At 44.6% G+C, this 22,821-nt stretch overlaps 3 protein-coding genes and 2 long non-coding RNA genes across 7 annotated transcripts; 3 read left to right on the top strand and 2 right to left on the bottom strand.

Annotated features, from left to right (window-relative positions):
• The first annotated feature begins 500 nt into the window (after window positions 1-500).
• LOC132475427 (uncharacterized) lies at window positions 501-5,470 on the top strand. The gene is made up of 6 exons (XM_060076564.1): window positions 501-548; window positions 634-978; window positions 1,084-1,125; window positions 1,391-1,522; window positions 1,633-1,667; window positions 5,224-5,470. The coding sequence occupies exons 1-6, from the start codon at window positions 506-508 to the stop codon at window positions 5,350-5,352; spliced, it is 726 nt and encodes a 241-aa protein (XP_059932547.1). The 5' UTR covers window positions 501-505; the 3' UTR covers window positions 5,353-5,470.
• LOC132475432 (uncharacterized) lies at window positions 3,574-4,879 on the top strand. 2 transcript variants are annotated; one of them, XR_009529912.1, is made up of 4 exons: window positions 3,574-3,930; window positions 4,020-4,360; window positions 4,473-4,514; window positions 4,783-4,879. It is a non-coding gene; the product is annotated as an uncharacterized LOC132475432 (long non-coding RNA). The 2 variants fall into 2 exon arrangements; XR_009529911.1 differs by having other exon boundaries at window positions 4,016-4,360.
• Window positions 5,471-5,779: 309 nt separating the features above from the next.
• Window positions 5,780-22,609, bottom strand: LOC132445779 (uncharacterized). Its single transcript, XM_060035905.1, has 9 exons — window positions 22,479-22,609; window positions 21,239-21,669; window positions 20,425-21,106; window positions 19,816-19,828; window positions 18,936-19,043; window positions 13,457-13,890; window positions 9,044-9,465; window positions 8,164-8,880; window positions 5,780-7,824 (listed from the first exon to the last, which is right to left on the bottom strand). Exons 2-8 carry the CDS (start codon window positions 21,645-21,647, stop codon window positions 8,207-8,209), a joined length of 2,742 nt encoding a protein of 913 aa, XP_059891888.1. The 5' UTR covers window positions 21,648-21,669; window positions 22,479-22,609; the 3' UTR covers window positions 5,780-7,824; window positions 8,164-8,206.
• On the top strand, window positions 11,817-14,250 carry tifa (TRAF interacting protein with forkhead associated domain). Of its 2 annotated transcripts, none has more exons than XM_060076567.1 (2): window positions 11,817-12,214; window positions 13,333-14,250. In XM_060076567.1, the coding sequence occupies exon 2, from the start codon at window positions 13,354-13,356 to the stop codon at window positions 13,966-13,968; it is 615 nt and encodes a 204-aa protein (XP_059932550.1). In that variant the 5' UTR covers window positions 11,817-12,214; window positions 13,333-13,353; the 3' UTR covers window positions 13,969-14,250. The 2 variants fall into 2 exon arrangements, with proteins under 2 accessions (XP_059932550.1, XP_059932551.1); XM_060076568.1 differs by lacking the exon at window positions 11,817-12,214 and adding an exon at window positions 13,079-13,150 and having other exon boundaries at window positions 13,266-14,250.
• On the bottom strand, window positions 16,399-20,383 carry LOC132475431 (uncharacterized). Its single transcript, XR_009529910.1, has 2 exons — window positions 18,734-20,383; window positions 16,399-17,186 (listed from the first exon to the last, which is right to left on the bottom strand). It is a non-coding gene; the product is annotated as an uncharacterized LOC132475431 (long non-coding RNA).
• Window positions 22,610-22,821: the final 212 nt, after the last annotated feature.

The raw sequence follows: 22,821 nt of genomic DNA, 5'->3' as shown, positions 1-22,821 counted from the left end.
GATGTGTCAGTTAACATCATGTACAACCATTTTGAAATAGGGCCTGGGAAAATTACAAATGAACTCTCCTACAGGTCTGGTGATTAACCTAAGGGGTTCTAACCAACAGCCTTCAGCCTGGGAAGTGAATCACCCTAACCGATTGACTACCGCCCCCTGCGTGTTATGGCTTGATGGCTCACACCTCGGGCCCGCATGTGAATGTCAGAGATTAAAATTGGTTACATTTCCTCACATGGGTTGAAACAACCTGATGTTTCTATTGCTGAGGAACACAGTACCAGGGACTTCAGTTCCACCTCAATATTTGTACACCGAGACTCTCTCTTTTCTGTGGCTTTGGATAAGACAACGGTAGCACATTGTTTTTTCAGTTAGCGACCATCGTGAGTGTATTATTGTTGTCGCAGTTCGTCATATTTTCCACAAGCCTTTGAGTGTCAAGGAAAAAAACTGAAAAAGTCGCCGCGCCTCTACATGCAAGGTCTAAAAGAAGCTTGCAGTGATGACTAAAACAGTGATACAATATCTACTTCTCAGCACCTTTGGTAAGTAGAACTTCTCTTTTTGACTAGGATTTGACCTCTACCCTCACTGCCAATTTAACATCTCTAACTTGTGTGTGTGTTACAGTTTGGCTCCTCAACTCCCTCTCCGTGTCTCAGACCGTGGAGGTAGAGGCGGGGGACACTGTCACCTTTTCCTGTAGAAATGTGTCCGATATTCCCACACTGTCTACCTGGATGAGGGCAGGTCGCACATCCAAGCCCTTTGTCATCTCCACTGGGTATGGAACTTCTCCTTCGACAGGGAGACACAGTGATGGTATCCAACAAAGTCGATTTGTAGCGGAATACGGTGCCTCTTTCATCAATCTTACAATAATGAAAGTGAATTCTTCAGACTCTGGCTGGTATTATTGCATTTTTTACATTAGGGGGGATTTGGTTGTCAACTCAACATGGTTGTTGGTTCATGGTAAGATTTATTTTTTCTATGATTTCAACATTCTTTGATTTTTTTTTAAAGAAGAATTAATCTTCTTTTTTTTTTACCGGTAAATATCTTTTTTCTTGTTTAAAGAAAATGGCACATTTCATGCAGAGGAAGACCCAAATTCTGAAAGTAACAATCCTTTTTAAACTATTTGTTATATTGTATAGTTGTATAAACAAGTTGAATTAACTGTTTATAATTGAATATAAACCTGCAGAAAAAAAGACGGTAAAGAAATATATACATATAGGCCTAAACAATTAAATCTCATTAATTTCCATTTTAAATTTAAATTAAATTAAATGAATTGTACTGAGATTCAGTTAGAGTTGGTTCATAAGTATAATATTGGTTCAAATGTGGATAAGAGATTATCATATCTTGACCCTCCCAGAACCCCGGCCAGTGAAGTGTGAGGGGAATTGGATCATGGTCGGAGGACTCTTTGGTTCTGCGGTCATCATCCTGGTTCTGGTCATTGTCGGACTCGTTTTTAGAATAGCACATCAACGTAAACTTCAAAAAGGTCAGCCAAGTCTTTCTTACAGATTTAACCATGGTGTGCCCTTGTTTAAATTGAGGATCCATGTAAGAAAAATATCTTCTGCATTAATATTTTTTATTGATATTTTTTAGATACTACAAATCAACCTCAACTACAGGAAAGCCAGGTAACACATTTCTTGATACACTTTACATTTTAAAATACACATTAACATCAGGGAAGGTAAACCTAATGTAGCATGAGTCTTATTTTAAAAAATGCATTGTCAAATTTGATTACGTATTTTTTATCTATTATTTTATATCAATATGAACATATATTTGCCCAGGGTCAGGAGCTAGCTGAAGTAAGCTACTCTATGTTGAGTTTCCGTCAGAAGAACAGAAGAGGGGGGCCCAGACCTAAGGACCTAGACACGGCCATTGTGTACGCAGCAACCAGAAGACTTTAGGAATCTATCAATCTTAACCATACGTTGAATAATTTTTTAAAAGACATGGAATTACATTGCATTACTATGAAGTCATTAAGAAACAAATAAGCTTGCAAATATATCTGGAAATATTTACATTTTGTTGACTACAATATGCATGTCGCTTCGATTTTTTTCTAGTACACGTGCACACGTTTTGTATGAAATGTATAGATTTTTTCTTTAAGAAAAATAAAAACATTTGCCAATTAAAGCTCTCCATGAATAATTATGGTTTACCTTTGCTTTTTATAAACCAATGAATTCTATAACAAAACATAAGTATTTCTTTATTTATGTCCATTTCCATCAAAGCTTTAATTTTTATGGGACACTACAACAACCCCAGGGCCTCATTTAGGTTTAATTTCCTCACGTCAAAAAATGGAATGAAATTAAAAAGCGGGCACACACACACACACACACACACACTGAATTACACAGACACTCACTTACAAAGCAAATATAAGCCATAAAAAGTTTGAGAAACATAGGCAATAAAAGAAAAACATGTTTTATTGGCAGTTCATTTTACAAAATGTTGACGCAATTGAGAAGAAACATTCCAGATTCTTGAAAGATCTACAAAAATGAGTAGGCGTTCTTGTTAATACTGTCCTGCTAATGTTTAAGAGGGGAGACAAATTCATGCTGTTTTCATATTGCCCATCTTTTGACCAGCTTACCTTACATCTGCATCGGTGTGAGACCAGGCTAAAATATGGTATATCTGCATCAGTTTATATGATCAAAATAAATACCTGACACCAATATCTAGGACTGGCTAGTCAATCGATACCATTTCTTTACGTCATAGAGGTCAGTGTTCATTTTATGGGGTCACATTGAGAGGATTGAAACTTAAGCTTTAAATTTAGACTAGCCTGAGCTCCATATGGAGTCAAATGAGGAATGCCATTGTGAGCATTTCACTGGGTTGATAAACTTATTTTAGCAAAGTGTAATAAGAGGGTCGACAGTGGTCGTCAACTTTGTATTTTATTCAGGAAACAAGTATCTTCCCAAGGAAACTATGGATGCCATGAAAACATAACTAATACTATAACAACTAACATGTACTGGGCAACAAATTCACATTGAAAAAGAAAAATGAGTGGGCATTCATATGCCTCAACCACCATTTACTGGAGGATGTCTCTGCGCCTGCTGACTCTTCCTCGGTCTAGCCCCATAAAGACATGTATCATAGGTTTTGAAGGATAAGACATATTAGTGGACTGGAGCCTGATGGGAGGACGAAACACAGGGAAAAGTTGTTCAATAATAAAGCAATCAGGTAAATGATTGGCTGTGTCGGTTAACATCATGCCAGACCATTTTGAAGTAGGGCCTGGGAAAATTACAAATGACCTCTTTAGAGTTTGAGCTTATTTCCAAAGCAGTGGATTCAGACATGTGGTCAATGAGGAGGTGTACGGGTGAGGCCTCCGGCTCAAGGAGGGCTACAGGTCTGTTGATTAACAGTAGGGCTTCTAACCCACAGCCTTCAGCATGGTTAGTGAATCACACTATCCAAGACTACCGCCCCCTGCGTGTTGTGGCTTGATGCCTCTCACCTCGGGCCCGCAAGTGAATGTCACAGAGATTCAAATGTCTATTTCCTCTAATGGGTTGAAACCACAAGATGTTTCTATGGCTGAGTGAGGAACACGGTACCAGGGACTTCAGCTCCACATCAATAATTGTACACCGAGAGTCTCTCCACTCTGTGGCTTTGGTTAACGATGAAGGTAGCAAACTGTTTTGCAGTCAGCTCGCATCGTGAGCGTATTATTGTTGTCGCAGCTCATCATATTTTCCACAAGCCTGAGTGTCAAGCAAAAAAACGGAAAAAGTCGCCACGCCTCTACATGCAAGGTCTAAAAGAAGTGCTTTGAGGCACAACTCGCAGTGATGACTAAAACAGTGATACGATATCTACTTCTCAGCACCTTTGGTAAGTAGAACTTCTCTTTTTGTCTTAGATTTGACCTCTACCCTCACTGCCAATTTAACAAGTCTAACTTGTGTATGTGTGTTAGTTAGGCTCCTCGTCTCACCCTCCGTGTCTCAGACCGTGGAGGTAGAGGCGGGGGACACTGTCACCTTTTCCTGTAGACATGTGTCCGATATTCCCACACTGTCTACCTGGATGAGGGCAGGTCGCACATCAAAGCCCTTTGTCATCTCCACTGGGTATGGAACTTCTCCTTTGACAGGGAGTCACAGTGATGGCATCCAACAAAGTCGATTTGTAACGGAATACGGTGCCTCTTTCATTAATCTTACAATGAAAGTGAGTTCTTCAGACTCTGGCTGGTATTATTGCCTTTTTTACCTTGGGATGGATGTAGTTGTTGTCAACTCAACATGGTTGTTGGTTCATGGTAAGATTTAATTTTTCTATGATTAGAACATTCTGTCGATAAACACAAACTTTGATATACATTTAATCTTCCTTTTTTTCCCCTGGTAAATTTACTTTTTCTTTGTTTAAAGAAAATGGTACATTTCACGAAGAGGACAACCCAAATTCTGAAAGTAACAATCCTTTTTAAAATATTTTTTATATTGTATAGTTGTATAAACAAGTTGAATTAACTGCTTATAATTGAATATAAACCTGCAGAAAAAAAAAGGACTGTAAAGAAATATATACATATAGGCCTAAACAATTGAATCTCATTCATTTCCATTTTAAATTTAAATTAAATTAAATGAATTGTACTGAGATTCAGTTAGAGTTGGTTCATAAGTATAATATTGGTTCAAATGTGGATAAGAGATTATCATATCTTGACCCTCCCAGAACCCCGGCCAGTGAAGTGTGAGGGGAATTGGATCATGGTCGGAGGACTCTTTGGTTCTGCGGTCATCATCCTGGTTCTGGTCATTGTCGGACTCGTTTTTAGAATAGCACATCAACGTAAACTTCAAAAAGGTCAGCCAAGTCTTTCTTACAGATTTAACCATGGTGTGCCCTTTTTTAAATTGAGGATCCATGTAAGAAAAATATCTTCTGCATTAATATTTTTTATTAATATTTTTTAGATACTACAAATCAACCACAACTACAGGAAAGCCAGGTAACACATTTCTTGATACACTTTACATTTTAAAATACACATTAACATCAGGGAAGGTAAACCTAATGTAGTACGAGTCTTATTTTTAAAAATGCATTGTCAAATTTGATTGCGTATTTTTTATATATTATTTTATATCAATATGAACATGTATATTTGCCCAGGTTCAGAAGCCAGAGCTGGCTGAAGTATGCTACTCTATGTTGAGTTTCCGTCAGAAGAACAGAAGAGGGGGGCCCAGACCTAAGGACCTAGACACGGCCATTGTGTACACAGCAACCAGAAGACTTTAGGAATCCAATCTTAACCATATGTTGACTCTTTTTTTGCAAGACATGGAATTACATTGCATTACTATGAAGTCATTAAGAAACAAATGAGCTTGCAAATATAGCTGGAAGTATTTACATTTAGTTGATTACAAAATGCATGTCGCAAATATGTTTTTCTAGTACACAGGCACATGTTTTGTACGAAAAAATGGTCGGTTAAAGCTCTCCATGAATGATTTTGGTTTATCTTTGCTTTTTATAAACCAATGAATTCTAATTCTAAATTATATGTATATAAAACAGCATTTATTTATGTCCATTTCCATCAATACTTTAATTTTTATGGGCCACTACAACAACCCCAGTGCCTCATTTTGGTTTCAACGCATGTCAAAAAATGGAATGAAATTAAAAGATAAAGTCATAAAAAGTTTGAGAAACATAGCAATAAAATAAAAACTTGTTTTATTGGCAGTTCATTTTACAAAATGTTGACGCAATTGAGAAGAAACATTGCAGGTTCTTGAAGATCTACAAAATGAGTAGGCCTTCTTGTAAGTACTGTCCTGCTAATGTTTCAGAGGTTAGACAAATTTAGACACGCTGTTTTCATATTGCCCATCTTTTCACCAGCTTACCATCTGCATCGGTGCGAGACCAGGCTAAAATATGGTATATGCATCAGCGAATATGATCAATGTAAATACCTGACACCAATATCTAGGATTGGCAAGTCAATCCATACCATTTCTATCCATCTTAGTGATCATTTTCTGGGGTGACATTGAGAGGATTGAAAATAAAGCTTTAACTTGAGACTAGCCTCAGCTCCATATGGAGTTTAATGAAGAATGCCACTGGGAGCATTTCACTGGGTTAATAAACCCTTTTGAACAAAGTGTTCAAAATAAATTGTCAATTTAAATCCAATTCAACATAGTGCGTTAAAAAATGAGCAGGAAACGGTTAGTGATTGTGCCAGTGAAAGGCTATAGGCTGCAGGTTCTACATCCACTATTTATCAAACGCATTTAAAAAGAGAACCAAACACCTGGTCACCACCTGGAAATTTAGTTATTTTTCCCTTCTTAGGTTCCCCCGTTCGGTTTCCTAAAGTGTAGTTTCCTAAAAGTCCTAAAGAGAGCTGTGTCGCATCAATGCTTAATCAGCAGGTAACCAACACAGCCAATGAGCGACAATGCATGCAACAGCAAGCCATTACCTTCTAGACGGAGTCATCTGGAACGCATAACATGTGCAGTGTTGGTGTCTGGTTCTCCTTTAAAACAAGTCACTGTGAAAACCTTCAGCACTCTCGTTACCTGTATCCTGGGGTTCTTGCATGTACTCACCTGAGGTTAAAAGAAAGAGCTCCACCACCGTGCCCCACATGAACGCGGTATAAATTAAAACACTAGGAGGACCTAAGAGCTGGAGTACAACCGGACTAGGATCTGTTCCAAGCCCACTTGAGAGTGATGGGGAGGATGACGAATAGGCTACGTGGACACGAGGTTGGCGGTTAGCCGTTTGTGATCGAGGCTTCTCACTGCCGGCAAAAAAGGCCCATTCTACCAGCAAGTGTGACGTTTAAAAGCCCCCCCCCCCCCCCCCCCCCCCCCCCTCCCTTTAAATCTACCCCAGTGCGACGTCACACATGAGATCAACCAACCAGACGTACGAGGGATAGATCAGCAACACCCAGTGGGCCATACTAACTGGTTATGCTGACCTACCCACCAAACAATCTGACCGTGGACACGCCCACGTGTGACGTCACTCACTAGGGTACATTTCGCTTGAAGTGGCTGACCAACGTCATACCTGGTGGTGGAAGCGGGACCCTTTAATGGGACAGTTAGTCGGTATACAGGGTTTAATGGCGATCAGACATTTTATGCAGGGAGCGACGTTAGTCGACGAATATATTATAAAGAAACGTGCGACTGAAGTATCAAGAACATCGGGATCACGGTATGAGGCCTTTATTGAAAACCATTTCCAACAAAGGAGGCGACATTTTTCTTTAAAATCGCATTTCGGTATTCTTTCTTTACAGACGATGTGATATTTAAGTCACAGCAGAAGTTTACCAAGCTGTTATACGCCGTTGGAACGGGATGGCCCAGCAGATGGACCCAGTGCGTACGTTCGATACCAAATAGAACCTCCAAAACAAGTGACGCTTTTAAAAAAGCTTCCCATGGCACACACACAATAGTAGAACACTAATCAACGTAATTTTTACAAAATTACAAAATAAAAAACGACCTATAGCCATAGACTGTTAAAACGACTACAGCACAGTGACAAAGATAGAATCGATTAAAAATATGAAATCTGCTCCAGAATGTTATAATTAAAATTACAAATGAAATATAATCCATAAAGGAGACGAGGACGACGGTTCCTCCTGAGAGCGGGGAACGAAACGCGCTCCACCGTCGCCGGGGAAACGAAGAGCGCCGAGAGCATCTGGCGAGCGGAACGATCCTGTGGGATAGAGCAAAAATATAGAAAACATCAACATCACGCTCTGCAACTAGAGACAGCGGGCACTGGGGACCTACTCTAAAATATATATTTAGTATAAGTGCTTTTAATTTTGAGTCGAGTACCGCATCTTCCACCACAGAGAAGGTACAATACAAAAATATATGACTCGTATAGTTTCTTACTTCCCCACATACGATTGAGACGAGGATGTTCGTTCCAGTGAAACCCGTCCTTCCTTACAACGTCCCTCCAACAAGAGGATTTTAATCAGCTTCCCTGCGAGACCAATGGACTCGGTGTGATTTATCGTTAGCGTAGCGCGCATGTTGTCCTCACCTTGACGTGCACGCTGGGAGGAGGGGGCGTGGGGGCGGAGGAGCTAATAAGCGTAGCGTGCCGGCGGTGGCGGAGGCAACCGCTCAGCGTAGGGGTCCCGGGGGCGGTGCACCACCCCGTACGGCGGCGGCTGCCTAGAGGGGGAGAGGCGGGAGCGCTCGTAGCCGTAGCCGTTACCGGTGGGGGGCATGGGGAGGGGCGGCGCCCGGCGGAGGGGGCTGCGCTCTCGGGGGTAGTACGAGGACGGTGGCGGGGGCAGGGCGCGGCGATCGTACGGGTCGAGCGGCGCCGTGAGGATGCGCTCACGGACGGCGATCGAGGGGGGAGGAGGGGGCACGGGGCCGGGTCGGCGGTCGTCGTAGGCGGCCGGCATGCCGTAGGGGCGGGCGCGGTACTTCTCGTAGTAGTCGACCACGCCGTAGGCCTCGCGCTCGCGCTCATAGGGCCGCTCGGCGTACACCGCACGCCGGGGGGGAGGGGGCGGGGGAGGGGGGGTGGGATAGCCGGGGGGCATGTGGTGGTGGGGGGGTTGGTGATGGTGGTGGTGGTGATGGGGTGGGCCCCTCATGTAGTTGGGCGGCGGTGGGGGGGGCTCGTGTCGGTCGCCCGGATACCCGTGTGGCGGCCAGTAGCCTCCCTCCTGGGGTGGGGGCGGGTAGTCGTCCTGTTCCTCGTGCCTTGGCCGGCTCTTGGAGATCTGCACGTGTATACGTTTACCTGGGGACGGACAGGGTGAGGTTTAGGAGGATAAATCGGTATGGAATGCACAGGCACAACGATAACTTTTACTTGATAGCCTAGATTAGGACTAAATTACACCCCGAAAGATCAAGCCATATTCATGTTGCCCCCTACTTTGTAACATCCATGTCCCCCTTACCTTGAAACTCTGTGTTGTCCAGACCCTTAATGGCATCCATGGCCTCCTCCGAGTTGCACATGTGAACGAACGCAAAGTTCTTGACGACGGCACACTCCGACACACTGCCGTACTCCTCGAACAGCGTGCGGAGCTCCCCGTCATCGCCCTTGTCCACGTTGGCCACGTGCAGCTTCACGGCACCCTGGTTCTTGCCGTGGCTCGCCTCCACGTTGATCTGGGAGCCGTGGAGCTTGTGCAGATGCAGGATCTTGATGGCCTTGACGGCCGCCTTGCGGTCGTCCATGTGGACAAAGGCGAAGTTCTTGATAATGGAGCACTCGGTGACGGTGCCATGCTCTTTGAAGAGGGCCTCGATCTCCTCCTGGTCCGCCTCCCGCGGGAGGTTCCCCACGAATATCTTCACCATTCTACTTTTGGATCTGTTTCAACAATGTCAAAATGGGTAAATTGTATGCGTCAGGCCTTTGGTGCATTACCAGTCAAGGTAATGAGAGCTGGTGATTATTTGCAGTGATTCCCATATTCTCCTTTTTTTAGAAGCCTGCTAGACAACATCTCATAAAAACCAGAGCATTTGATGGTGATTAACCCCTCAGCGACACATGCACTAGTTTACCTCGTGCAACCTACAGCACTAGGCTACCCTGACCTCATAAATCAGTCATAACCAAAGACAATTAAACATTTACGCATACGAAATAGTGTTATGCTTCTTAAACACATTTGCGTTACATTAACCGATATGCAGAGATCACCTTGGACGAAAGAATCCATTTCGGATAAATTGCGGCTAATGCTAAGTAGCTAGCTAGGCCATATTATCAACAAAGCCCCCCGATCCATCCACGGTTAATACCGACCTCCACTGCTTAATAAAATAATCAATACTTTCACTCTTTATTCCAACATTGATTTAACGTTGAAATCATGTACAATTGATCGATTTACAATAGAATACGTTAATTGTTACCTTTTAACCGGGAACCGGTAGCCTCAATGAATGGCGTTCAACCTTTGACTGTCAGAGAACCCTCTTCTTCTTCTTCCTTTTTAATGGGGTTCAACCATTAACTTATCGGGGTATTACCGCCCCCTATTGGCGGGCGTTCCTTTTCGGAATATTGGCGTGGATTAGTCTGGAATTGAGCTCGTTGGGAGGTATTTGGTCAGATCAAAAAGTGATCTGACCAATCAAATTGTAAGGGCGGGCTTTATACGTTGATGGACAGATGATACACATTAACGTAATCAATCACGTCACCAAAGAGCGCTCAGCGCTTTTACTTTTTTTCTCAAAAATGCTGACCGTGTTGCCAATTTGTCCGTGTATCCTTAAATTCTTTTTACAAAACCGGCATAAATCGTTTATGTCCATCTTCTTTTTCTACTTCTTCGAACGTGCGCTCAGTTGAGTTAGTTTGAGAATAGCTGTGCTTCGCACAACATACGTCACATACTACGTTGCTCTGATTGATTTTAGGTCTATCCAATTGAGCGAAGAGGCATTTTCCTTCCTGGTTCCGCCCTATAATCACAGCCCAATGGTTCGGTCTCAGACTCATATTCTGACTAGAATTATGAGTATGACATCGCCAGGCTAGGGATCATCAGTTTAACAGGACCCGAAGAAGCCCCTATGGACGACGAACGAGGAAGGAACACACACACACACACGCACGCACGCACGCACGCAAACACACACACACACACACACACACACACACACACACACACACACACACACACACACACACACACACACACACACACACACACACACACACACACACACGTGTTTCATTGCATTGTATCAAAGTTCCTGTGGTGTGATTCCAGTGTTGTGTGGTCTGTGATTGATCCCTGTGTGTCCTACCCGTGTTATAATACCCAAATTTCTTCCAACACCCACATGATGTTGGATTAAACAGATGTTTTTGCCTGTTTCACTGGTATGGTCAGAGAATGTCTAATATGACGGGCTCTGGTATGGTCCCTTTGGAGTGGCGAAGTCACGCCCCTTCCGGTAGGGCTCATGGGACCTATGAGATCGAAAAATATGAATGGGTGTCAATGGAGAGAAAATAATTATTTTCTGGTCCCAGTCTTTATATGCCCTGGATTACACATATGTTATATCGACGCATATGATATACGTCACCACACCCGCACTTGGAACTCGGCACAGAGATGGCGATCTCTCTGCTCCACTTCACCACTTTTTTCCAAGGCGATAAATGCATAGAAAGAGGTGAAAACCACTATAAGTCGGGGCATGTGGAGAGTTTTAGTTATGTGCCATCTCTATGTGCCATCTCTGTGCCGAGTTTGGTGCGGGTGTGGTGACGTATATCATATGCGTCGAGAGCAGCGAAGAGCTGTAGTTCACAAAGTGGCCTCACATAAAACCTAAAATTATCAAACTTCTTCACGAAAATTTTTAGTTTTCTTTGCATGAAAAATGATCATTTAAATCCACAAACAACATATGTGTAATCCAGGGTATATAAAGACTGGGACCAGAAAATAATTATTTTCTCTCCATTGACACCCATTCATATTTTTCGATCTCATAGGTCCCATGAGCTCTACCGGAAGGGGCGTGACTTCGCCACTCTATACACTAGAGGTTTTGTATGCCCATATATGGTTTGATCAGAAGCTCCGCCCCCCCCTGGCCGTGAGATGTTATCCGTTTTAAATCCAAGTTATTTATTGATGCTTTATGGTGGAGGAAGCAGGCGTTGTTATTCGGCTCTTCCCAGAAGAACTTCATCCCCTTCAATAAAGAAATGTAATGCAAATAAAACCGTCCAGCGAGGGTCACATCCGAGTAGAAAGCAAAGGAAGAGCATACAGTGATGTTCAGCTCACGTGTAAACTATTTGAATCGTTCATAAGTTATTTCCCGATTTTTCTGCCCATTTTGGAAAAACCGAAGCCACTATTATTAGTTACTTTCAGTTCTTCAACCTCACGTATCATCATTCTGGGAAGTGCACTCGCCCTTAAGATGAGAGCGTGGGAGGGAGTTGGAGAAAAGGGGGAGGATTGTTCCTGTCTGTCTACGCTCTATTAGAAAAGCCACCGTTAGAATTGTGCCTGAAGTCCCTCCGAACATTTCGGCCTGGCAGTGGATGTCGTAGAAAGTCGAAGCAATTTCATGCAAAGGTAGGCACTTGCGGATGATTTAAAATGACTCACAGAGCTGTTTAGAAAGACACCCTGTTTCAAAAGGCTACTTAAAGTAGTAGGCCTATGAGGATGAGTGGGATATTACTGAGCCTGTTCATATGCTTATCTGTCTGTGTGTCTCTCTCTGAAATTCTTTCACTTTTGATATCTGTAAATAGCAATATTTTTCGCATGTAAACATGTTAGAATCCAGGGTCATTCTTACTAGAGATACCACATTTAAAATAAAAATAAGATACAGGATTGCACAGGAAATTTGGTACAGCCTAAATATTTATTGTTTGTAAAATAAAACAAGAAATCATGTGGTCGAAAATATCCAATTTCAGAAAACAGACATCAGTTGCCTTTCTGTGTTTGTGTTGCAATAATAATTGTGACATCCTTTTGGCCATTTTTACACAAATGCTTTACAGACATGAGTCTAAATCCCTTTGACTTCTATGAGTCTAAGGGATGTTATATCAATATTGTGCACAAATAGGTAAGGGATAATGTATAGAACGCCGGTCATTATCGAGAAAATAAGCCCCGACAGGGCGAACAGGACACCGACGCGCAGCGGAGGTGTCTTGCTTCGCCATGAAGGGGCTTATTTTACGACAATGACCGGCAAAGTTCTATACATTATCCCGCTTATTACACGGCTACTTCCCAAAACTAAACAATTTATTTACAATGTATTTGTTACCAGCATTCATAGTGTTGGTCAGCAGAGAAATAGTCCGCCCAAGACGTTGACGTCGTTGCTTAGCAACCGACAGCGCTTGGGTTGATACATATCCCGCTTATTGCATTGACAAGTTACCGGACGACGTGCGGAGTGATACCAAAGGCAAAAAGTCGCCGCTAGTTATTACGCAAATGAACACACGCTTTTACCCGAGGCAACTTGCAGTGTAGTTTGGGCAGGTAATAATAATAATAATAATACATTTAATTTAGAGGCGCCTTTCAAGACACCCAAGGTCACCTTACAGAGCATATAGTCATCATAAATCGTTTAAAAAAAACAAGACATCAGTAGGTAGGGGTTAGGCTCACTCTCCGGCCTCAGTGTTAACTCGTTCCTGTTATTCTGTGTTGCATTTCAGTCCACCGCCAGCTTATCCGTCATGGACGTCTCCCAGACCCTGGAGACTGAGGAGGACCAGTTAACCTGCCTCTACATCAGCCTCTACCATCCACAGCAAGGCGCCAAGGGCATGTTCCGCCTACTGCCCCTGGGCCCGGGCGCGGGGCACCACGCCCATCCCGCTGACGAGCCGCTGAGGTTCGGCCGCGACCAGCAGGCCTGTATCTTCGCCCTGGCCGACCCCCGTGTCTCCCGCAAGCAGCTGTCCGTCCAGGCCTTCCGGACCCCGCGGAGCCCCCACCTCCAGTTCAGCGTTCAGAGCCTGAGCCAGCGGGGCCGGGTGTCCGTGGACGGCATCTCCCTGGTCTACCTGGAGAGGTTGGACGTCGGGTCCACGGCCCTGGTGAAGTTCGGCGACTACGAGATGCTGATCCGGGTGGAGCGGGGCGAGGCCGTGGCCAGCTTTGAGGTGCTCTTTGACGTACGTGAGGCCCGGCCGTCGAGGGCGGGGCAGGCGGAGGCGGGGCCCAGCATCGCTCCCGTCATGGAGACGGGGTGGTCGGAAAGACCGGCAGACCTGAGGAGCCACGAACAGGGGCCAATGGAGAGACAGGGGCCCATGGAGTCGGATGAGACCCTTCTGTATCTAAGCTGATCAAGAAGCTCTGCTGCTGTTCTTCTTTCCCGATCACCCTGGGATGATGGATGATTGTGTGGACATTTGTGGCCGCAAATTTCATTATATGTATTTGTGAACTATTTTTATAACTTTGTGTGCCACGTCAAATCCAACATTTATTGCAAAATGATGGTTAAATATTTAGTCAATGAGACTGATTTGAGAGATTTTATTATTGACTTAACTTGTACTTTTTATTTAATCAATCTTTATAGAAAAAAATCATTGTTTGCTATTAAATGATTGAAAAAACATTAAGCTGTTGGTCTATTTTTTAATCGATGATTAATGACAAAGCGAACAAGGGTTAACTATTCACTGTCACATTCTGAGGAACGGGTTTTTTTAAGAAGTCGTTAACGGACTGTGTCTTTATTCGAGGGTACTCAAATTACACAAAGCATTTCAAATCAGAAACTCAAGTTTTAAAGAGAAGCTTAACTTGCTTGTACCACTCTGCTTCAGCTCAATCAAGGGATCCTCAATCAAGCAATGATTAAGAAAAAATGCATAGGAATGAGAGTAAGTAACACCCAGGTTTTAGCAGGAAAACATCCGCCTAGGGAGATGCAAAAATGTGATCTGAGTGCATGAAACACTGACCCATTTGGATTATAGAAGCAGGCGCGAGGGGCATGGTCAGGCGTCAGAAAGCAGGTCACGCCCACTCGAGCGAGGTTAGTAGCCATAACAATCGCGTTTTACAGAGAATCACTCCCAACTTAACATAACAAAGCTAAGTCTTGAACCCATACACTCCTTTTTGTCCTTTTGCTATATGCTATATGTGCCGGCAGGAGTTTCGGCAAACATGAGTTGAGGATCCACCCATACTTACAGAGCCTTGTAATAGCCGTAACAGAAGCTCAAGCATGGAACCTGTGAATGGGTTGCTGTATGTCTTCAAATAGTCTCTGGTTTGGCCATTGATGTCTTACTTGATGCAGATACCAGTAGGTTATTGCCTCAAAATAGTCTATATTGTTCACATTCCGTCGAAGGGAAGGCTTCCTTATTAGGAAATTCCAGCCAAGAAAATGTACCAGACTCCTTTTTATTCACACACCAGTTGGAATGTGAAGAATCAGAATCAGAATCAGAATCTCTTTATTGTCATTGCACAAAGTGCAACGAAATTGGGGTAGAGGCTCTCAAAATAAGTGCTTTTTAAAACAAAAACTAAATGAGAAAAGGGTTATTTAAAAATATATATATATATATAGAATGTTGAAGAACTCAAACAAATCTATATATTTTAAAATGTCAGCCAATTTTAAAGGTCAGATTGGTATGATAATGCAATAATTTATAATTCTGGATTATTTAGAGAAATAACAGCTCTGGGGTGGAAACTGTTTTTAAGACTATTTGTTTTTGATCTGATTGCCCTGTAGCGCCTCCAAGAGGGCAACAGTTCAAACAGGTTATGGCCTGGGTGGGATGAGTGTCTCAGGGTGCTATGAGCTCTCCTGAGGCAGTGTCTATTGTAGACATCCTCAAGAGAGAGAAGAGGACATCCAATGACTTTTTGTGCCGTTTTTATGACCCTCTGGAGCGCTTTCCTCTCAGCTGCAGTGCAACTGGCAAACCACAGCGAGATGCAGTAGCTTAGGACAGTCTCAATGGTGATAAAAGGACTTCAGCATTTTCTCCGGAAGATTGTTCTTCCTGAGGATCCTTAGGAAATAGTCTCTGTTGGGCCTTTTTCATAAGCGCCTTGGTGTTTATTGTCCAGGTCAGGTCCTGCTGAATGTGCATGCCCAGGAACCTGAGGTCCGACTCTCTCCACACTCTCCCCGTTCATATAGATGGGCTGAATGTCCTGCTTATTCCTCCTATAATCAACCATCAGCTCTTTGTTCTTTGAGGTGTTGAGGATGAGGTTGTTCTCCGCACACCATGTAGAGGAAGTGAAAGAAATGTTTGAGCGTCGGACACATGTATCTGGTTGTAGTAAACCCTTAGTTTGTCAAGCATGACTTGTGTCACTTTTTTTGACCTCAGAATAAATGTTGATTTGAACCGTAAAGTTAAGTAGTTTTAATCATTTCAAACGTTAACCTCACATGGCCTATACAGCATTAGTCTATATTGACCTGATATGATTCTGTCGAAGGAACAATGCTAAAACTAAATCATGTAGTCATCAGCAGATGAGTTTGAGTGCTTACTTGTCTTGTGGGAAAGTGCTGTCAAAGTAGATATCTGGTCATAACCTTTATCTTCCTGTGATACCTTACAATCGAATATGGAAAAGCCAACTCTCAATAGTGTTGTAATGCCTGACCGTTGCCCTCAGTAAGTGAAAAGGAGAGGTTCTTTTCCAGTGACCTGCATTGATCACTTTGATTTCCGTGCAGTTTTTTTTTAGCTAGTGATTAGAAAAAAATTGACACCAAGGCAAGGTCTGGATCAGAATAAATGATTTATCTTTTTTTTTTTTATCCAACGATATGTTATCACATGTTACTCTGCCACGTGCACCACAGTAGTTTCGGGTCAAGAGATAATTAGGGTTGTTCCTTCTACAAGATATGACAGACCTCTCATGTGCATCATCACTGGGCTGGGCCTCAGCAGGGAGGTCGAGTGAGGGGCCAGTTTCACGTTCCTTGAGTTGAGGACATGACCGGGGGCCCAGCAGGGCCTCTTTTATCCGAGTAGCCTGAAGACTGGTACTCAGCACAGCACCATGTCTGCACAGGGGCAGACATGGATGAGAGGCAGCAGGCAGTCACAGTGGCCCGTCTGCCCCCAATTAGTGAACCTGAGACATCCACTCGGGCCGTCTCCGCTAACGGCCTGTGTAATCTGGACACCCCACAATTCTTCACCCCCTCCCAGGCAGGCTCAGAAACATACATCTAACAGAGCAATTCCTTTTTTTAGCTGGTAAGTAGAGTTGTGGCCAAAAAAAACAACGTGTTTTAGGTCTAATCATAAAAACATGTTTATTACGTGCTTTTAGGCATCGGGTGTGGGGATCTGTACATTTTCCCAGACAGAACAGACACCCACCATGACCAGCATCTGTGCCTTTTCATCTGCATTCATTATGGGTGGGCTGGGGGGGATGACGACTTGGTTTGGTTTCAGTTTCATGACTGCATCACTGATCTACACTGGTTTTTGATGTAGGGGTTCTGATCTGTCAGCCTCACATCCTTTCCATGGAGTAAGACCGTATCGGCTGCCTGCAGTTTAAGAAATTACGACATTTTTTACAAATACTGTAAAGAGCATTACATGGGATCTCAAACGACACAAGCAAACACCAACTCAAGAATGAGTCCAATGTTTTAAATGTGTGCCTCGTAGCTACTACAAAAAAATATTAAAAATAAAATGTATTTTCAAACCTTTGAAATTCTGGTACCCATTCAAAATAGTATGAGGTTGATTAGGCTTTAGAAGCCCTTTCAGAAAGTGGTAGGGCCCACCCAGACGTATGATAATAAATGAGTGCACCAGTTGCTAGTAGCGTAGGCTTGTGCCGTGTTCCAATACCCGTACTGTCCGCACTTACTAGCCAAAATTTGAGTACACAGTACGTTCCAATTCAGATCCGGCGAAAAGAAGTATACTTCAAGGACCCGGATGCCGTACTCAAAACGGCCTAATCGTGAAGTGTGGATCGAAGGACACTCCCCGTACTCAACGGCAGCCATCTTAGCTACGTAGCGGAAGAGGCGGAGCCAGGCTGAGCCAAAGTCGGCGCATTTTCCACATAGCCTGCATTAATAGTCATTTTGTAGTTTTTATAGCTTTTTATAGCTGCTAGGCGTAGAGTTCACCGTTCAAAGCGGGATGTTTATTGCGGGGGAGGAGCCACCATTTCCGGTAAGTGCACCACAGAGTACTCGATTTGGAACAGCACTCGCATCTAAAAAATTAGCGTACTCAAGTGAGTACGGATAGTGCAGATAGTGTACTTCCTTTAAGTATACTCATGGAAGTACGGGTATTGGAACACGGCACTGGTGTTTGAGCTAATTCTATTTTCTTTTAGCTTATTGAAGTCAGGCAAATAGTTACATTTTACAACGTTCAAGGTCAACACATTGAAAAGTTAACACAATTAAATACAATACAACATAACATCATAATATAACAAGTGATTACAGCCATGCGGCTTCTACAACCCTTCTACAGAGGGTGTTCCCTAGCTTCCAGAGTTCTTTACATCCAACAATTCCATATTTTTCCACCTTTGAATAGGTCACCCGGCCATGGCTTCAATAAGCCCCAAACCCTCTGAGACACCCCACATGACCACAACAAATGTGACACATCCTCATCCACACCACAGCCCTGGGACAATTTGCGCCCCCTAGAAGACCCATTTCCTTTTAAAAACTCTGTTTGGGAGGCATTTGTGTTGCTTGCAAGCCAGATCTTTGTATACATTAAACAAAAAGGAAAATTAAAAAAACATCCAAAGATTAAGGCAGCTGGCTTCAACCAACAGGCACCAGTTTAGATCGTTCTGGGCTTAAAGATTTAAGCCCCGAGTTCTTCAATCTTGCCATCCTCCGGATTTCACAAAGGCTTTTACCCTTTCATAGAGTAAGGCCTTTTCTTTTCAAGCAAGGTCTTACCCCCACTTCCTTAGTACTTGGTGACCTACCCAGAAGATGGCAAATCCTCCCAGTTAATATTTTCCATATTCTTTGTGTTTAGAGTGATCCATCATAGTTCGGAAAATAGGGACTCTTCCTATTGGGCAAGCCACTGAAATCACCTTTGAAGCCTACAGGTAGATTCCCATCAGCGCTGGTCCTGACTGCCGCTCAGCCAATACAGTTCAGCTGGCCGCAAGCCACCGCTGCCTTCCCACGACGGCTCCCCTGCGGTGAGAGATCAGGGTACAGACAGACAGTTTAAACAAGAGGACGGGATGTGCGCGGGATGTCACAGATAGGTCATTTTGATGTAGCACCTACCCAGCTCATCCTGTCAGAGGGGTCTCCTGATGGACACTTACCGTGTAGCGCCGACTCCTGGCATAGCGTTACGTCAACCCCTGTGCAGGGGGCGAGGGGTATGGTAACCTACAAAGAGCACAAACACTGAGGATACCAGAGTAGGTAGCGCCAAACAATGGGGTGAAGGGTTAAGTGCAGTGAGAAGGGGAAGCAAAGGTCAATGGCAAATGCGTGAGAAATATGCATGATGGGAATTACACAATTGATACATGTACATCATTTTTTGTTTATTAACAGTTGTCGAAGCAACACGCGACCATATCGGAGCTAGCAATTACGGCTCAATTGCTTAAATTGAAACAAGGTTTAGTTACGAAATTAAGGATAGTTAAAAAATGAAACTTGGACTAGAAGGCCTCACCTATGATCGATGCAATGATGCGAGTAGGAACGCCGAATTCTTTGTTGGTAACATGTGTTTATTTAAAAGACTTGAAAATGAAAAGAGGTCTGAGGAAAATAAAATCATACATGTCGTTGCTAGATGTATTAAAGAATCAATGTCCGCAAAAGTAAAAAATTATAATTTTAGAACAACAGTGGAAATGTGATTCGTCATGCGTCGCAAATATATGGACTGTTAAAGTTGAACAATCTGTGACAAGCGCTATGATTACAACGCCACTACAACGGCATGATTCCTGTGACTAGAAACAATTCATAGCATTTTGAAAAAGAACAAACAGAAAACCCTACGAATAAATTGTCTCACACAAATCGGTTATTTAACTGACGAACAAATTAAGTCACAGTTTTCTTAGTCTATATAAAATAATGACCGAAAAGCAGAAAATAGTTATTTTTGTCGATTGACGTTTTGTTTAAGTAGATGAGGCACCTTCACCAGTAAACTGCAAACAGTAGAATTCTGAATAGTAAAACAAACATGACAACAAAATAATAATCAAAAGAAAGGCGCCAACATCAGCCCAAGGATGAGGACGTGTGTTTCGAAGCCATCGAATGGTTTAAAAATTACGGACACTTCCGCAAGAGTCGCTTCCGTGAAGCCTCATGGCGAACGCAACGCAATCCGCCGTAGACTACAGTGGGCGGTTCGAAGGGGGGGTTGCGGGTATAGCGCCACGTGCATCAGCAGACGACGATCTTGACATAGTCTAAACCTGGAAAGAGAGCACACCACACAGGTCAAGCCGGCTTTACACTACAGGACTCGCGCAAGTCTCATGTTTAGCACTTTCAGTCAAGATGTCGATGGTCATCACAATACACGTAACGGCTTTCGGGTTTCTTAATATGGTTTAACAGCTTGAATATTCTTTTAACGCAAGATTCTCATCTTAACTGACCCAGCTCGTTTTATTCAAAGCGTTTTGGCCGCAGTATTGCCTCCTTCTCAACCTGGCGTGCCTGGTTCCCCCCACCTCGGTGCGCCCCTGGTCATGCTCCACTCACCTTGGGTCCCTCTCTTGCTTTCCAGCGATGCTAATAGCCAGCATAGCGTGGCGGCGGTGGCGGCGGAGCTCCGTACGGGTCCCTGGGTCGGGGCAGCGCGTACATGGGGGGCCGGGGCACCGGTGACAGCCGGGACCTCTCGTACGAGTAGCCGTTGCCGGATGGGGGCGGCGGGGTGGGGAGAGGAGTGCGCCGGATGGGACTCCTGTCCCTGGCGTAGTAGGCGGCGGCCGAAGTGGGTGGAGGAGGGGCGCCCAGGGAACGACCATCGTAGGGGTCGTAGGGCCGCTCCCTCGCAGAGGGGGGTGGTGGTGGGATGGGGGGCGCCCGCCTGTCCATGTAGGGCGCCGGGGCGTAGGAGGGCGCCGTGGCGTAGGACGGGGGTGCCGGGTAGGAAGGCGGGGCGGCGGAGGCGTAGGGCGCCGGGGCGTAGGGTCTTGCCCGGTACTTCTCGTAGTAGTCGACCACGTTGTATCCGTCCCGCTCGCCGCCGTATGGGTGCTCCGGGTAGGCGGGCCGACGCGGAGGAGGTGGCGGGGGTGGGGGAGGAGGGTACCCATGCATGCGCCCTCTGTAGTGCATGTCGGGGTGGTCCGGTCCCGGGTAATGCCGGGGAGGGAAGTAACCTCCCCGGTGCATGGGCGGAGGGTACTCCTCCTCCTCCTCTCCGCCCCGCGGGCGATTCCTCGACATCTGGACGTGGATGCGCTTGGCTGCAGGAAGACACTTTGTCAATCAGAGACCACCGACAACTCTATGCTAGAATTTAACAACCAAAGGCTTGCTTAGACCAGCAGCAGTGGGTACCATGCGACACATGAAACATGAGAATATGCAAGACGTACCCTGGAACTCGGTGTTGTCCAGTCCCTTTATTGCGTCCATCGCTTCCTCGCTGTTGGGCATGTGCACAAAGGCGAAGTTCTTGATGATGGCGCACTCGGACACGTCTCCGTACTCCTCGAACAGAGCGCGGAGCTCGTCGTCGTGGCCCTTCTCCACATTGGCGATGTGAAGCTTCACGGGCCCGTTGTTCTTGCCCCGGCTGGGCTCCACGTTGATGGGCCTGCCGTGGAGCTTGTGGCCGTGCAGCTCGCGGATGGCTTTGGTGGCCGACTTCCGGTCATCCATGTGAACGAAGGCGTAGTTCTTGTACTTCGCACACTCTGTGACCTGGCCGTACGGCGTGAACAGAGCCTCCAGCTCATCCTTCTCCGCCTCTTGGGCAATGTTCCCAATGAAGATCTTCACCATAGTAACGGCTCAGCGACGACCTCTAGAAGACATGACAAGAACCATAGAGTTTAAAACTATGTTTTGAGTCGCTCTCCAGCTTCCGCAAAGGACTCAAGACTCGCCGATTCAGAGTTCAACTAGACTCTGTATATCAACCCCTCCCACTTGTGGTATGTTGTAGTCCTGGCCCTTTATGTACGCACTTATTGTAAGTTGTACGTCCTGCCACTTAATTGTGTGGCCTCTTATCCTAGCTATAATGGTCTTATAAAGGGAATCAGTTAACCTAGCGATTGTTGGTATTTGGTTCTATGAACGTCCTTATTTCGACAGATATATATTGCACTTTTTTTTAACAAATGTACTCAATGTGAGTCGCTTTGGATAAAAGCGTCTGCTAAATGCCCTAAATATAAATGTAAAACAGCTCCGTAGTCGTGGTGTGTTAATGGCGGGCAGGAGAATGAGGAAGTCCAGGTCGACGTTCTACCTAACTAGCTGGATGACTTAAACGTAGACCTTGAAGCCCGCTACGGGAAGTACACAGGCTCCACAAAGTCGCTCCCAAATGTACAGATCATCTACCCCCATATATTCATATATATAGAACATATACGGTTGTAAAGAACACGATGAACCACTCACATTAACGGTACATGTGTTGCTAGCACCTTTGCTATCCTGATCAGTCCATGCTAACTCAAGCTAATGTAGCTTTTTTCCGCCATCTTACCACATTCATTTATGTTTTGAGAATTGACGAATATTCCTACCGTGCAGGTTTCATAAATTATCTGAATTACACCTTAAAATCCAATCAAAGTAGGATTAAAAGCGATGCGAACTTACCAAGACTGCCCGAACAACTACGGAGTCGAACACCGTCGAGTGAGGCTGACGTTGCGTGCGTCTTGGCGTGTACTACGTACGCAATGACGTATGCAACAAACTGTAGCGTCACGGTTTGGGAGGAAGGGGCGGGCCTTTTGAGAGGGGGGTTCCGGGGGTTACCTTCCGGGTGGGTGTGTCCGGTTGTGTTTTCGGGTTGAGCCATGGGCTGTTTCCCAAAGTGAAGGCTGCAGCCTTGCTAGGACGCGTCCTTGCTAGTCGCGTCCTATGGAGATGAGACTAGAGTGCTAGCTCGAGTGCTTCCTAGCGTTTGTAACGTCGGACTTTGGGAACGACTTGGTAG

Source organism: Gadus macrocephalus, chromosome 17 (genome assembly GCF_031168955.1).
Source record: "Gadus macrocephalus chromosome 17, ASM3116895v1".
Classification (NCBI taxonomy): Eukaryota; Metazoa; Chordata; class Actinopteri; order Gadiformes; family Gadidae; genus Gadus; species Gadus macrocephalus.
Note: the sequence above shows the minus strand (reverse complement) of the source record. Positions and strands in the feature narration are given on the sequence as shown.

Coding starts and splice junctions, on each gene's coding strand:
- tifa (XM_060076567.1), top strand. CDS start 13,354: ATGGACGTCTCCCAGACCCTGGAGACTGAGGAGGACCAGTTAACCTGC.
- LOC132475427 (XM_060076564.1), top strand. CDS start 506: ATGACTAAAACAGTGATACAATATCTACTTCTCAGCACCTTTG. Junction 979..1,083: donor AACATGGTTGTTGGTTCATG/GTAAGATTTATT, acceptor TCTTGTTTAAAG/AAAATGGCACATTTCATGCA. Junction 1,668..5,223: donor CTCAACTACAGGAAAGCCAG/GTAACACATTTC, acceptor ATATTTGCCCAG/GTTCAGAAGCCAGAGCTGGC.
- LOC132445779 (XM_060035905.1), bottom strand. CDS start 21,647: ATGGTGAAGATCTTCATTGGGAACATTGCCCAAGAGGCGGAGAAGGAT. Junction 21,107..21,238: donor GGACAACACCGAGTTCCAGG/GTACGTCTTGCA, acceptor GTCTTCCTGCAG/CCAAGCGCATCCACGTCCAG. Junction 9,466..13,456: donor CGCGCCCGGGCCCAGGGGCA/GTAGGCGGAACA, acceptor TTGTTGAAACAG/ATCCAAAAGTAGAATGGTGA.